General features: G+C 37.9%; 1 protein-coding gene across 2 annotated transcripts; it reads left to right on the plus strand.

The window, feature by feature from the left end:
• The first annotated feature begins 3,145 nt into the window (after positions 1 to 3,145).
• Positions 3,146 to 14,944, plus strand: LOC132110485 (eukaryotic translation initiation factor 4 gamma 2-like). Of its 2 annotated transcripts, XM_059517133.1 has the most exons (21): positions 3,146 to 3,204; positions 3,737 to 3,847; positions 4,062 to 4,124; positions 4,759 to 4,884; positions 5,030 to 5,132; positions 5,339 to 5,470; positions 5,554 to 5,620; positions 5,708 to 5,859; positions 5,950 to 6,060; positions 6,137 to 6,319; positions 9,058 to 9,196; positions 9,296 to 9,432; positions 9,523 to 9,630; positions 9,797 to 9,925; positions 10,007 to 10,111; positions 10,186 to 10,401; positions 10,482 to 10,740; positions 11,730 to 11,934; positions 12,020 to 12,228; positions 13,624 to 13,745; positions 13,829 to 14,944. In XM_059517133.1, the coding sequence occupies exons 1-21, from the start codon at positions 3,161 to 3,163 to the stop codon at positions 13,892 to 13,894; spliced, it is 2,787 nt and encodes a 928-aa protein (XP_059373116.1). In that variant the 5' UTR covers positions 3,146 to 3,160; the 3' UTR covers positions 13,895 to 14,944. The 2 variants fall into 2 exon arrangements, with proteins under 2 accessions (XP_059373116.1, XP_059373125.1); XM_059517142.1 differs by lacking the exon at positions 4,062 to 4,124.
• The last annotated feature ends 788 nt before the right edge of the window (positions 14,945 to 15,732 follow it).

The raw sequence follows: 15,732 nt of genomic DNA on the forward strand, positions 1-15,732 counted from the left end.
TGGGGCCCTACGCAGCTTGTGTATTTTGCATATAGGGAGGATCAGCTTTGGTTTTTGTGTTAAAGCAAACTGAATAAACGATTGTGGCATTTGATTGCCTATCTTCATTACCACTGTCAAAAAAAAGTTGAATATCTGAAAGTGAGCTTTTCCCTGAGCACCTCATTACAGCACTTAAAGCAGATCAGAGGTGTCCAAGCAACATATTCGGAGCCGATCCTCCCTATACGCAAAATACACAGGCTGCGTAGGGCCCCCGAAAAACCAGGGGGCCACCTTGCTCTCGAAGATTATTTAATTTTTGTTTTGTTTTTGAATTTGGCCAGCGGTTATGAAAACATAAATGATTTCTTTTAATGAGGTGTGCTGTCGCCTTTTCTGTGTAAAAATCAGTTAAATCATGTAATGTGAATGAGAGTCTTGCATGAGACTAAAAAAAAACGATATGCAAGTGCATTAGCTTAAATGAATTGCTCTCATCAAAGGGAGAAAATTAACATTTTAATCTTAAATCTTAAATGTGAGGATATTGTGCAAGGCATATGATTTGATTCAAATGATTTCCCTCAAGCTTCTTTTTGCTGTCCAGATCTCCTTTCACTCGTAAAAATAAAGGTTCTTTATTAGCATTGATGGTTCCATGAAAAACCTTTAACATCCATGAAAACTTAACATTCCTCAAAAGGTTCTACATAGTGGAAAAAGGTTCTTAGGATTATTAAAATGTTCACTCTAAGACAGTAATAATAATAATAATAATAATAATAATAACAAGTTATTTTAAAAACTCTACAATTAAAGGTTTCTTTGAGGAACCCAAAATGGTTCTTCTATGGCATCACTCTGAAAACAACATTTTGAAACCTTTATTTTTAAGTGCGTATACAATTTAATTCTTATTAAATCTTTTATAATGTGTCATTTATTACCTGCAGTAATTAGGGTCATTGGACATAGCATTTTAGCTGTTTCTGCAATGATATGACCAATTTAAATAAAAATTGAAAAGGGCTAAAATATTTCTGATTTTGCTAGAATCAAATTTCAAATAAAATTTCAAAATTTTATGGTGCAATGAGAAAAAGGTGATATTTGCTGTGTGGAGGATCTCTGAATCTCCACAGTCTTTGCTGGTCCAGGTACATCCTGAAATAAGGTAAACAAGGCCACTTTTTAAATTGTAGTCTTAGTGACAAATGTGGCCTAATTTACCTGAAGTCAACCTAAATAAGTAATTCAGACACTACTGAAGGTAATGTAGGTTCTGTGGCAAAACTATATTATCATAAGCAAAATTCACTCCTGCGGTCTTGGCCACTTGAGAGTGTATAAATGTGTGTCAGACTAAAATGATAAAGCTCGGTGACCTTAATGAACAATAAATCTGTCATATCTTCTTTCAGAGGAGAGCAGTATTATTAACTTGTTATCCCATCATGTTCGGGAGCTCATATGCTCTGCAAACTGAAAGACTTTAAGGGAAACCTTTGAGAGTATATGTAAAATGAATTGTATCACGTCTAATTGTAAATGTAAAGTGTTGCACATTTTATTGATGAGTATGTGTATTTAGTAAAACACTTTGCAAATTCTTTTTATCAGCTAATTAAATGCACCGCAATGTCTAAATTGTTTTGTCTGTTACTGAACAGTTACAGTTTTAAAGTGCAAAATATAAAAAATCATCCTTGCTCTTTCAAGCCTTTCAATGGGGTAAGCTGGTGTTTGTTGTCAATGTAATAAACACTTTTTTACTAACATCTGCTGACTGTGGGACGCGGAAGACCTGCAGGCATTAAACTTATGCGTTGTGCGCATGCCTCTGGAAAATGAAGGAGCAAAGGAAACAAAGTCGAAATTTCAGAGGTAATCCTCTGACATTTTTGTTTCCAAATCCTTGTTTTGTGCTTAAAATTCGTGACCAGCATTTTGTTTTGTTCTCTCTACGCGCTCGACACTAACTACGCAGCACTGACTTACTACGCCATCCGCCTGCACGTCTTGTGGTTCCCCACAGTCAGCAGAAGTGAGAAAAAAAAGTGATTATTAATCTTGAAATCTGGACATTTATTTTATAAAAATGCATGGATTCCCGGAGCTGTGTGAGGGACATTTTATTACAGATGCGAACGCTTTATTTCACGTCTTCTGAACTGTTGACAATAAACCCCCGCTTACCCCCAGTGAAAGGTTTGGAAGAAGGACAATATTTAATATAACTCTGATTGGATTATTCTAAAAGAAGAAAGTCACATACACCTTGGTTGCTTCGAGGGTGAGTAGAAGATGGACGAATTTTCATTCTTGGGTGAACTAACCCTTTAACAGACATCTTGCAGACATATTTGTATTTTGAAACTGATGTGTGAATGGTGCTTTACCAGTAAAAAAAATAAATAAATAAATAAACGAAACGTTGTTCCCTGTCTGAACAAGGCATTTTTGTATTTACTGGTAAAGTCATTCAGGTTATTTTATGGCAATTAACTAGCGTGAAAGCGGCTAGTGACTCAATCAAAAAGAGTAGACCACCTAGAGAGAAGTCTGTCAATGCAACGTTTTAATTTAAAATTAGGAAATAAATAAACAAACAAACAATTGTGATCTAGGCCTATAATATACATTTTGAAAACAGATAGAGCGATTGCATTTCATGCCGACTTTAACGAAGTAAATGATTCAATGACTCGCTCAAAAGATTCGCCACCACCTACTGGCGAAACGATAAACTGCGGGGAAAGAACCACGAATCAGTGAATCTTTTTGATGAGTCGGCTCGAAAGACTCGAGTCACTGAGTTGCATCGAACCCCCCTCCGGCATCCTAGCTGCAGCCAAACTTGACGATGACGTACCATCCAGCAAGTTTGACGCGTCCGATGAATAAAGTTGCGGCTGTTCATGACGTCAGCTCACAGTTCTCCTCCTCACACCGGTGCGTCCAGCGTTAGTCACGAGGCACTGCTCTTGAACCATAATATTAATAACGTGTACATAAACCTATTTATCTTTACTCATCTGTTTTCTGTTCTGGTTACCCCAACACCATCAAAGCTGAAGTTGTTTTAGAAAAGGTAAGGGTATTATTTGGAGGTTTCGCGCTGTTTGTGAGCTCCTGAGGGTTTAAACACGGTGATGCTGCGGCTCTGCTGACTCGCTTTATGAGGAAATGGCGTCCGGTTATTAGATCAGCTGTTATCTGCCGGTAAACCGCTCTTTTGACCAGAAAACAACGAATATAACAGACCCAAGTGAGCTGTTATTAAACGTGATGCCCGGTTTTAGTTTCCACTTGTTTGTTGAGTTGATTCTAAACGTTGAACATTGCAATCCGGGCTGTTTTCTTCTGTGTGATAACTACTTAGCCTCAATGCTAATACATGAGAATGACAACAACTGAGTAAAGTTATGTGATTATTAATTATTGTCCGTCATAAAATGTCCATTAATTTAAACCGTCTGTATGTACTCTTATTTAAGCCTTTTAATAAACACAATTTTAATGGCGCTCGAATGTGTTGTTGAATGAATCAAGGCTCTTTTGTGAAATCTGCGCTCGTGGCAGAGGCCTTGTGCTTTGTTCAGATTTGATCGTTACACTTATCCGCATTACCGTTTTTCTACAGGGACTGAAGAACCATTTGATCTCTCATGTACATTTAGGTCAAAGCTCCGTGCTTGTCACTTCCATTTATTGTGAAGATGTGTATGAATTAAGCGATTTTCCTCTCTTTTAGGCCGTGTTTCTACACCCCCACACTTCCAGTCGCATTCTTTTTGAGGATCTTTCATTGTCAAGCCGCCAAAGTGGAGAGTGTGATCGCAGAGGGGGGTGCTTCTCGTTTCAGGTACACATCTGACCTCTCCAACGCTGTTTTTGGTAGACCTTATGCCACTTCAGGAGACCCTAAGGATTAATTAGTAAGGAGGGACATATATTAGTAGCTTTTTTAATTTAGCTGAAAGTCAGAAAGAGCTTCCTGGGATATGGGGTATAAAGATTGGAAAAGGAATTGCGTTAATTTAAAATAAAACTCAGAATACAAATTTTTACTTTTATAGTGCTTCGGGTCGAGGAGGTGGTAGGGGTGCATCGCAGCACTATCCCAAGTCTGTTGGCAACAGGTACATTTGGATAATTCGGTAATAAGCAATTTAATAATTTCAAAAAAGGCTGTATTAGTTGTGGATTACGAGGTACACGCTAGTGCGTAAACAAAACAAGATTGTTTTAAGATTGATTAAATACAAATAAATGTAACTTCTAAATGTGAAGCCTGGCACTGCATTTTCAGACAGACAGACAGAATTATTAATATATTTTTTTTATAATGTCCCCTCATAATCCTTAATCAAAATAACGTGTTCTCTGAAGTGTGCACCGTTCACAACCTGCCACTCAATAGATTGCAGCAATAGCAAACAACAACGAGACAGCTTCTCGGTGGACAATTTCAAGTATCCGTTCGTGCCTTTAACTTTGAGAAGTCACAATTGAAAAGATGGTTTCAACTTCCATTTCATTCTGATTTTAATGTCTAAATTTGGTTACAATTGTTTCTAAAAGTAGACCTTATTAGTAGCTTGTTCTGAATTTGAGGCATTGAAGTTAAGTGGTTTTAGTAATCTAAGGGTGGTGGCAGAATTTTTTTTAATGAATTTAACTCAAAAATATTTCAGTACTGATGTTCTATGACGGACATTAATAAGTCCATAAAGGCTTGACCAAACAAATTACTATGCTCTGCTTTTTTTATAGCGAGTTCCTGGGGAAAACCCCGGGGCCTGGCGTTCAGAGATGGGTTCCTTCACGAAGCACTAGACGAGATGTCAACTCCTCAAACGAAAAAGAACGACACGATGCAATCTTCAGGAAAGTGAGAGGGTAAGAGCCTGAAATGAGTCTCCTCATTGTTTGTGCTGATTGACCATTGTAGAATGATGACTGTGTACTTGAATTTGCTTTTTGTTTGTTTGTTTCAATGGATGTCACCGAAGACCTAACCAACTTTGCCTGTTTTTTTTTTTAGCATACTTAATAAACTGGCCCCTGAAAAGTTTGACAAGCTATGCCTTGAGCTCCTGAATGTGGGCGTAGATTCAAAGCTCGTCCTCAAAGGAATCATCTTGCTGGTGAGGGTTTTGTTTGTTATATATGTAGAGTTGTCACACAATACGAGTTCTGGTGAAACTTGGCAATGCCATCTTTTCTTGTGCAAGATCATCACGAGAGAACATGCAACAATGAGTCATAAAAAATTAATCATTAGGTGCCAAAGCTTTTGTGGATTGGCTCACCTGAAAACCTACTTCTCAATCTACTTGTTCACTTCAACCAGATTGTAGACAAAGCCCTTGAAGAGCCGAAGTATAGCTCGCTATATGCTCAGCTATGTCTGCGTCTGGCAGAGGATGCTCCAAACTTTGACGGCCCATCAACAGAGATCCAGTCATCACAAAAGCAGAGCACTGTAAGAATTTCCTCTATTCATTTGCAAAAAGCTCAACAGCACAATGTGATGTCCGTGTATTTATTCCACTTTTTCTCCTATAGACATTCAGGAGACTTCTGATATCCAAACTTCAGGATGAATTTGAAAACCGCACCCGAAATGTTGACCGTAAGTAGACTGTGGACGTGCTAACATTATTACAGCAACTATAATGAATTGCCTGATGTTTTACTTGTGATTTTATTTTTCTACCAGTCTATGATAAAACTGACAGCCCTCTCACCTCTGAGGAGGAGGAGCAGCGTGCCATTGCCAAGATCAAAATGCTGGGCAACATCAAATTCATCGGAGAACTTGGCAAACTCGATCTCATTCATGAGTCTATCCTTCATAAATGCATCAAAACAGTGAGTTATTCATAAATCCTCCATTGAGATTCATGTCTGCTACTTGATTTCCAAACTAATGTTGTTGCATTTGAACTTTCCTAATTGAAGCTTCTGGAAAAGAAGAAAAGAGTCCAACTTAAGGATATGGGGGAGGATTTGGAGTGCCTCTGTCAGATAATGAGAACTGTGGGGCCAAGACTAGATCATGAGAAAGCCAAGGTAAGCTGCTTTAAGACTAGCAGTACTTTGGGTGCATTAAGACCGTGGTATTTCCTAACACCCCTTTGTCTCGCAGTCTTTAATGGATCAGTACTACGGCCGTATGCGATCCTTAATGAACAACAAGGACTTGCCTGCTCGGATTCGTTTCCTGCTTCAGGATACCGTGGAGTTGCGAGAAAACAACTGGGTTCCTAGGAAAGCTTTTATTGATAATGGACCCAAGACTATCAACCAGATCCGTCAGGATGCAGTAAAGGTGAGACCCCTTTTTTTTTTTTTTTTAAAGTCAAAAAGCTATAGGATTAGTGTATGAATGCATTAATATTGTACTTGCAAACTCGTTGCCTTTCTATGAGATATGACATTTTGGCAGTTGAAATGGGCAGTTCACATGATTTGTACAAATCCAAGGACTTTTTATTTGGGATGGGGCAAGTTATGTGAATTTATTTATTTATTTATTTTTTCATCTGAAGCGAACGGTTTTCTGAGAAACTGATTGTTTTCGTCTGACATATATTGAAATCTGGAACAAAAGTTAAGAAGTTTTCACCAGGTGACTGAATAGCTAAGTATTGAAAGAATTGGGCGTAATTGTTAAAACGTTAATTGGTTGATTTTGCTGGGGAGTGCATCTGCATTTAAAAAAAAAAAAAAAATTAAGCTTAGTCTTTTTTTCTCTCTCTGAAGATTTAAATGTAAATCTAAAATAATTTTTTTACCTTAAATGTAGTAAATTTATATAATGTATTTGTGCTAAATGATTTGGGAGAAACTTAATGTTTTTTTTTTTTTTTTTTTTTTTTTATTAAGAACTGACCTTTTCAGAAGTCTCTTTCCACTTTAGTTTTCATAAGGCAAGATTTCCCACTGTTTTATTACAATATTGTAAATTACAATAGTAAAATGTCTTAATTTCATTTTCAAATGGTAAACCAGGCTTAAATTTTGGACTGCTGATAAATAATGTTCTGTTGGATTCAGCCTAAAGCTGTGTGTTTGGCATAGGCCCTTTTGTGATTTTTATTTCAATACATTGTGGAGACCTGTTTTATTTATTTATACCCCTCTGGAGTTTAAGGGTATTTTTGGGGCCTGGAGAAGTTTTGTCATGCCCTGACATTGTGCTTTTTTCAGTTTTTTATAAACATCTAAATGGCTAAAGTCTAATCTCACTGTAATCAGCACAAACTGGGCTATAATATGTGAGCAGCATGTATGTACATGATTGTGTTTTTGAGAAAAATGTTTAGTGTAGTTAGTGAAAAACTAAATGTTAAATCACTTGAATAAGGCCATAAAACACATACAGAACATTGGTTCCTGGGACTTTTGAGAACTGGAGCTTGTAGCCTAGAATATTTCTTTCTAAATTATGTGAAATTAATCTTGTTTACTCACTCACATAAAAAATATATTGATTTAAATTTTCTAAGACACTTTTTGTTGGTAAAAGTCATATGCGAGTAGGCGTCAACTATCATGAATATCATTGTGATTTACACCTGAGAAGACAAAGGCCTGCATAATGAGCCTCTGTCATCTGTGCCACTGAGAGGGAAGAGTTACAAGAAAGAATGTGAGGACAAAATAAATCTATATAATTTTATATTTGTAGTTTATTTAGAATATATTTAATTATCCCACAACATACTTTAATATGTATGGGGGGTGGGGGGGGGGGGGTAATTGAAAAAACAGCATTGTTACATTTGTTAAAGTTACATTTATTTGTCACATTTATATTATTTACATCAAGCTTTTGAATGGTATAGTAGTATATATTGTTATTGAAACTTCATAATGTTTCACTTGATTATACATTTAGTCAGGAATTTATAGTTTGGAAAAAGTAACTAATAAAATGTTTACACGTTATGTGAAAACTAGTACAAGTATATAAATAAATAAAAAGGGACTGACTCATGTTTATAATCTCTGCTGAATAAAGTGCTTCATTCATTTTTTTTTTTTTTTTCTGAGGAAATCCAAATCCTGAGGCAAACCACATCACATCTTTTTGGGGTGAATTGTCTTATTCCTCTCATTGCGAAGCAAACAGTAAAATAAAAGAACTGAAACAGTCTCACTGCGTTGTCTTCTGTTGTGTGGGCATATTCAAGCCGCGCGCTTCAGTGAAACATTAGAATCTGAATAGTGCATTCAGCATGGGGGCATGGTCGCATTAGAAGATAATGAAGGGAGACGTGAAAAACAAACATCTCGTTGTTTTCATATGGATTACTTAATCACAGAATATCTGTTTTCGGCAGCACTTGCTTAGTTTAAAAGTAGATATGTCAGGCTTTCTATAGATGCATCTCTCATGTCTCTTCATTGAGTATTCACGGAGTTAGTTCATTTTAACTGGGGTGGCTCAGTGGTTCATGTAGGTTGTCTACAGACCGGAAGGTTGGTGATTCAATCCCTGGCTCCACCTGACCAAGTGTCGAGGTGTCCTTGAGCAAGACTCCTAACCCCAGCTGCTCCCGACGAGCTGGATGGCGCCTTGAATGGCTGACACCGCAGTCGGTGTGTGAATGGGTGAATGTGAGGCAAAATTGTAAAGCTTTGGATGGTCATGTGGTCTGTTGAAAGCGCTATATAAATTCAGTCCATTTACCATTTAATGACGCGTTTGTAAATGAAGATCAGCGCAGACAAAGGCTGCAGACAGCACACCTTGTTTGTTATCTTTTTAAATGCACAAAGTTTTATGTCTGTATTGCTCTTATCTGTCCAATCAAAACTTAGTGTAATTTAAGTTCTTTTCAGGGTTATCAGGAGAAAATGCCTCATAACGTGTATGTGCGTTAATTGACTCCAGAGGGTTAACTGTTATTTGAACCGTGAAGTTGTTTAAGTTTTTACAGTCATTTCACAGTTCAGAATATTATGATAGACGTTGCCGTTTCAAATCAACATTGCTTCCTAAATGTGTAGTTCTAATATCAGAATTTTTCTGCTCAACATTTCTTTCTTTGTTCCTCACAGGATTTGGGTGTTTTTATTCCACAAATGTCTCAAGGAATTAGGACTGACTTCTTTCAAGAAAGTCCTTTCTTGCCGGCGAGAATTAAACCAGATCGAGAAACACTCGGGGGATTAGCAGATATGTTTGGGCAGATGCCAGGTATGTCCTAGTGTACGTTGACATTTCTGGGACAGGTGGTGCATGACTGGATTTGCTCTATGGTTCACCGCCAGCTTAATAACTCTTGTCTGGTTGTAGGCAGTGGGATTGGTACTGGCCCTGGGGTCATTCAGGACAGGTTTTCCCCCACCATGGGCCGTCGCACAAACCCTCTTTTCAATGGTCACAGTGGCCACATGGCCCCTGCACCCCAGCCTTTCATGAAATCCAACCAGGTAAATGCCCAGCTACCAAATAATTAATGCTTCAAGACCTCAAAATATTAGTCTTTTTTTTTTCATATTATTATTATTTTTTAATCAAAGGGGCAGAATCTGCTTTTCCAGAACCAGACTCATTCATCTCAGCAGCAAGCTCAGTCCAAGGATATGCCACCACGTTTTATCAAGAAAGGACAGCTGAATGCTGATGAGGTAGGGACTTTTTTTCTTTTTTTGTTAATGATACATGTATAATTGTCATACACCAATATCAGTACAAATCTGTACTGAAAAAAAACTACTGAATATTTCACAGTTTGTATGCTGTGTGGTCTGGTAGGATTAATGACTTGAAATGATTCTTCTCATCATATTTCAGATTAGCTTGAGACCTGCTCAGTCATTCATTTTAAACAAAAACCAAATGCCGAAGTTGCAGCCGCAGATACCTACCATGATTCCTCCAAGTGCTCAACCTCCACGCACATCCACACCTCCGCTGGGACAGGTAATGAGTACTGTAGTTCATGCATAGGAATAAAATGGCTTTATTTTTATAAAGGTGGATTTAATGCTTTGTTATTTATAGCCACCACAGCTTGGCCTGAAAACCAACCCACCTCCAATTCAGGAGAAGCCACAGAAGACGATTAAGAAGCCACCTCCTGCTAAGGAGGAACTGCTTAAGATGACTGTACGTACCACTCTTATTACTGAAAATGGTTCACAGAAACTTTTGAGTGAGCTGTTCCTTGAATTTGCTTGCAGGAGAATGTTGTGACCGCTTACTTGAGCAGCAAAGACATGAACGATGCTGTGAATGGGGTGCGAGAGATGAAAGCTCCCAAACACTTCCTGCCTGAGATGTTGAGTAAGATGATCATGTGCTCACTGGAGAGCCCAGACGAGGACCGAGAGCATGTCAGCACTCTGATCAACATGCTCCGCATGGAGGGACTGGTCACAGGGGAGAACTTTATGCAGGTTTGTATACATGTTATGAGGGTGAATTTCACTGGTGCAACATCTTTACTGAAACCGGAACTCAAAACGTTTTTTTACAGGCTTTCCTCAATGTTCTGGACCAGTGTCCCAAGATAGAGTTGGATGTTCCCTTGGTGAAGTCTTACCTGGCTCAGTTTGCTGCCCGGGCGATCATTGCTGAGCTTGTGAGCATGGCAGAGTTGGCCCACCCTCTGCAGAACGGCACCCACTTTCCTCTTTTCCTCCTCTGCTTGCAGCAAATGACCAAAATGAAAGATCGGGAGTGGTTGACTGACCTGTTCCAGCAGAGCAAGGTCAACATGCAGAAGATGCTGCCAGGTATGTGTGACAGTTTCCTCCCTGTTTTAAGTAAATTAACTTGAATTGAACATCAGATGAAGGTTTCACTTTTTTTTTATGTGTCTGCCAGCTCAGAAAAGCTGTAAAAGCATGAAGCCAATTTGTTTTGTACTGTCAGTCTTAACCAGTGTCATCCAATGAGTGGGTTCTCTACATAGAGAGCTAGCTTTTTGAAAGACCACCTCTGTATACAGAATTCAAGGCATGTCTTGTTTCAACATGCCCCATGAAACAGTAGCTCATTATCATTTAAAGAGACATGCATGAAACGGGTCGCTGTGAACTAAGCTAGTTTTTGAGAAGGTAAAAAGGCTGTTGTTTTACACAACCAATTAGGAATTTTAACCAAAGTATGTTACAGACATTTCATGAAGACCCTAAAGAATTATACCAGCTTGTGGAAAATGGGCATCTGATGTCCCCTTTATCACCAGTGTGTAATTATCTTTAGAGTGGTAACAGGGTTGATGCTTCTAGAGTATCGCCAAGTGTGATATTTGGCATTTTGCAAGTATCGGCATCGTCTGAAACGTTTTTCTGCTTGCGCGATGTGTTTTGAGTTATGTATTTTGATGGTGCACCAGACTTTTATTTTGACTGCACTGAGAGCTGCAGCACCTGAGCACACCGTGCTCACATTCTCCCTCTTGTTTAAAATTATATATGTTAACTATTGGCTATCAGCTTTCTAAGATATCGGCATTATTCAGAAAACCAATATCGGTTGACCATAATTCTAGAGTTTACTTTGACTTATAGTTTTTAGAGAATCTTTCAGTTTTGTCCACTTGGTTTACTATATAAAATCATGGTAACGGTGTTGACACTTTCAGTTGGCAAAATCTAGAAGTTCAAAATTCATTTGCCTGATTTGTTAAATCACTTTATGAAGAAATGAATATTAACTTTCCATTTAGTATTGTGTATTGACTGGTGTTCATTTCCAATATTCCTGTCTCTATCCACAGAAATAGATCAAAACAAAGATCGTATGTTGGAGATTCTGGAGGGGAAGGGCCTGAGCTTCTTATTCCCTCTGATGAAGCTGGAGAAGGAGCTGCTGAAACAAATTATAGCAGATCCTGCTCCGCAAACCATCTACAAGTGGATCAAGGACAACATTTCTCCAAAACTGCACACTGATAAGGGTTTTGTTAACATTCTTATGACCAGGTATGAAGATGGGCATGCTGGCCCGAATGTTTCTTAGAAGGTTGACTCTATGGACACTTGGTTAACCCTCCCAAAATTCTTCTAGCTTTTTGCAGTACATTATCCATGAGATGTATACCACTGAAGGTGATGACCAATTATCTGCACCTACGAAAGAGCAGCTTGACCAGGAAAAACAGCTGCTACTTGGCTTCAAACCGGTGATGCAAAAATTCCTGCATGAACACGTGGACCTTCAAGTCAGTGCACTCTATGCACTGCAAGTCCACTGCAACGCCCATGCTTTCCCCAAAGGTATGGCTAAAAATCGAATTTGTTAAATTAAAATAATAGTACTAATAACCCCCCCCCCAGATCTTGCCTATTATTATTTTTTTAATAATGCAGAAAGTCGTGGAAATTAACTGGTCTAAAGCAAGGGTGACCCCAAATAGTCGACGCTTCGATTCGAGGAGCCTGATTCGACTACCAATCTCACAGTCGAATATTCGCGGGCTGTTATGATTATGCCATTTTGACTATATGTGAGCGCTCAAATGTCTGATTTCACATAGAACTTGCGGTTTTCTCCCAATAAGTTAATATGCAGCCTATTATGATTAAGCTAAATAAGAATCTGAACAGAAGCTTCAAATTAATATTTTAAAGTACGTGAATAAATCCAACCACCCCTATAGATTTGTTTCACTTCTATAATCCGTGACCGACAGAGGAGCATCTTGGCGGCAGGGATTTAAAACTTTACCAAGACTCAAACTGACACAGACAGAGACTAGATTTTTTCGATTAGGTGGTGTATAAGTGATTTCAAAACATTTCAGCCGGTGTATATATCGTGAATATATTATTTACCTGATCTAAGATGCATCTGGTTTTGAGTCAAGCGCTTCATTGTAGTGCTACATCTGTTCAGCGCGCAGCACGAGCAGGGGAAACTACAATGCAAAATATTAATAACTATGACTGGACTGTCACATCCAAACAATTATAATGAGCAGACCATTATAATAAAACGCTGTGAATTGAGACTTTAGCTGCCGTGTTTCTGCACATTGTTCCGTGAAGAACGTGTCCACAAAAAGAGTTTGCATTCAGAGTCCCGCAGATATATTCATTTGCATTTGGGCTCTTTTTGCAGATAGCCTATAAGTCCTAATATTAAAGTTATGTTGTATAAATAACGAAGCGTATTCTACATTAAATTGATCCCATTGATGTAAAAACTTGCTATCAAATGCTCACTCTACTGGTCATCTTCAGTGCGTGCAGCTCAAAACTGAAATGCAGAACATTAATAACTAGGCATAGGCTAATGTTATAATGAGAGCACTATTGTAACAATTGTGAATCAAGGTTTCGCTGACATTTAGTGTTAACTATCTTTTAATGAAAACATAAAAACATTTACCCCGTTTGTATCTGCGAGGCATTTGTTACACATTTTCCCTGTTAACGTCAGTAATTATGGCCGTCGAATGTCTGACTTGAATTAATGTATTTTGCCCCGCGCCCAAACATGTGATTTGACTATCAGTCGAATATCAGCAAGATTCGAAAATTCTGATTCGACTATGAAAATCCTTAGTCGGGGACACCACTAATCTAAAGGTGTGGGAGCCTTGAAGTTTGTTTACCAAGACATTAAAGTATTCAGAAGAACTGGCTTTTAATGGCCTCTTCTGTCTTTAGGAATGTTACTGCGCTACTTTGTCAACTTCTATGATATGGAGATAATTGAAGAAGAGGCCTTCCTAGCATGGAAAGAAGATATTGCCCAAGAGTTTCCAGGGAAGGGAAAAGCATTGTTCCAGGTAACTATCCTACTGCGGTAAACAGTGAAGCACCTTTTCTTTGGAAATCACATTTACAAGAATTTTTTTTTCTTGTTGTTCAGGTGAACCAGTGGCTCACCTGGCTGGAGACTGCGGAAGAGGAAGAGTCTGAGGAGGAAGCGGACTAAAGAACCAGCCAAAGCCTTGATGTACTCTCCTCTGCGATCTCTCCCTTTTCGTTTCTCCATCTCTCCTTTCACCTGCCGCAGTTCATTCCATGCTGCTGTTTCCTGCAGTGTCAAGCCAACGTATTATTCACGCTTCTCTTTGGCCTCATTGTTTAAAGCATGTAATGACTAGCATCTGTTCAGACCCACCACACACAAATGGTATTAGCAGCTTGAAACTGCATTTCTTTTTTTGCTTTTAAAAACATGTATTTGCAAGAGCCTTTTCTGCTGCTGTTCGTTTCACCACAAAACTATAGAAATGCACTTTTGCTCAGTGTCATATTTTGAGTTGCTGCAATATTCAGTTTTGTTTGTTACAATGAATCCTCAGTAGTCATTGGTTACCATAATATTGTTTAGTGGATGCTTTTCCTCATACCTCACCGTGATGGGTGTAGTGTGCTGTGTGTGTGACGGAGTCTAATGGAAAATTCTCCAGATCTGCAAAGTGCTCGAGTCTGTGAAACAGGAAAAATGGTTTACTTTCCAGTTATGATTGTAAAAGTGTTTTTTTTCTTCTTCTTCTTTCTTTTCCTTCCCCTACTATTTCTAATAATTAACAAAGCCATGTGGGAGAGATGAAATTATGCAGCCTTTTTTTTTTTTTTTTTCTTTCAAACCCATAAGCGCTCGTCAAGCTGATACTTGAATATTTTTTTTTCTTTACAGCATGTGCAGGGATTACCAAACACAGCCTGTTTAGATGCAACAATTTGATCCAAACAGAAATGTGTAATTTTTAATGCATTTTAATTGGTAAAATAAAGATGAAACGAGATGAGAATTTTGGTATGGATGTTCAATATACAAATCACTGTTTTACAACCTGTTTTCCCATGATGGATATTATACATATTTATTTAATCATGAGGGGAAATCAAAACTTTATCATTAGTTAGGACAACAAATAATGACCTGATCATGTGGTTTTGCTATTTAAAGTGTTAGTTTAAGGGCTCAGAATGTTCAGTGTGCCACTGTTGCTTTCAATAAAGTTGCACACCAGCATTTATTTGGCCTTATTTCATATGTGCTTTGGTGTGAATATGTGACAAAGAATATTTATGTCAACAGAAGTCAGCCTCCAGTACAAATGGACAATGCTGGGTTTTATTTTTTTCTGTATTTTGTAGTTTTTGGAGAGAAATGTAAACCTGAATCGCTTTTATGACTGATAACACTACTGGTTACACTTGCAGGCCTCAATGTTCAGTTCTTTTTTTATTTTTTTTCCTCAGGTTGTGTTTCTTTTCTTTTTTTCAGAGTATCCGTTGAATTGACTCTGTCACTACTTACTTTTTAAGTTGTGGTTGGCCCTGAATGATGACATCGGAAATGTAAACTTATGCAGTGATTTGTAAATGTTTCTTACTATTCAGGAATGAACAAAAACGATGCTTAAAATCCTTGATCAGAAATGAAATCTAAGAAAATGCTTTGGTTTTAAATCCGAATATACTTTACTGGTATACAAGATGACCCATAAATGATGCTTCTTAATGTAATTTTTAAAAATGTTCATTTGTATCTTGTTTTTCAGTAGTTTGTATGTATCTCAGTCATATTGTGCAATGCTTTCCATACGTAGGCTGTTATTGTATTATTGATACCATGTTGGAAACATTTTCTAATAAAGTATGCAAAAAAAGTCACATTTGCAGATCAAGTAATTGCAGCTACCCTTTTTTTTTTTTTTTTTTTTTTAAACCGTTTACAGAGCATTAAGCATTGTTTAAACCGCAGAACCCATCGGAGTATTGTTACTGACCATGTTCACCCAATGTGTATCGATCTGG

Source organism: Carassius carassius, chromosome 2, assembly GCF_963082965.1.
Source record: "Carassius carassius chromosome 2, fCarCar2.1, whole genome shotgun sequence".
Taxonomy (NCBI): Eukaryota; Metazoa; Chordata; class Actinopteri; order Cypriniformes; family Cyprinidae; genus Carassius; species Carassius carassius.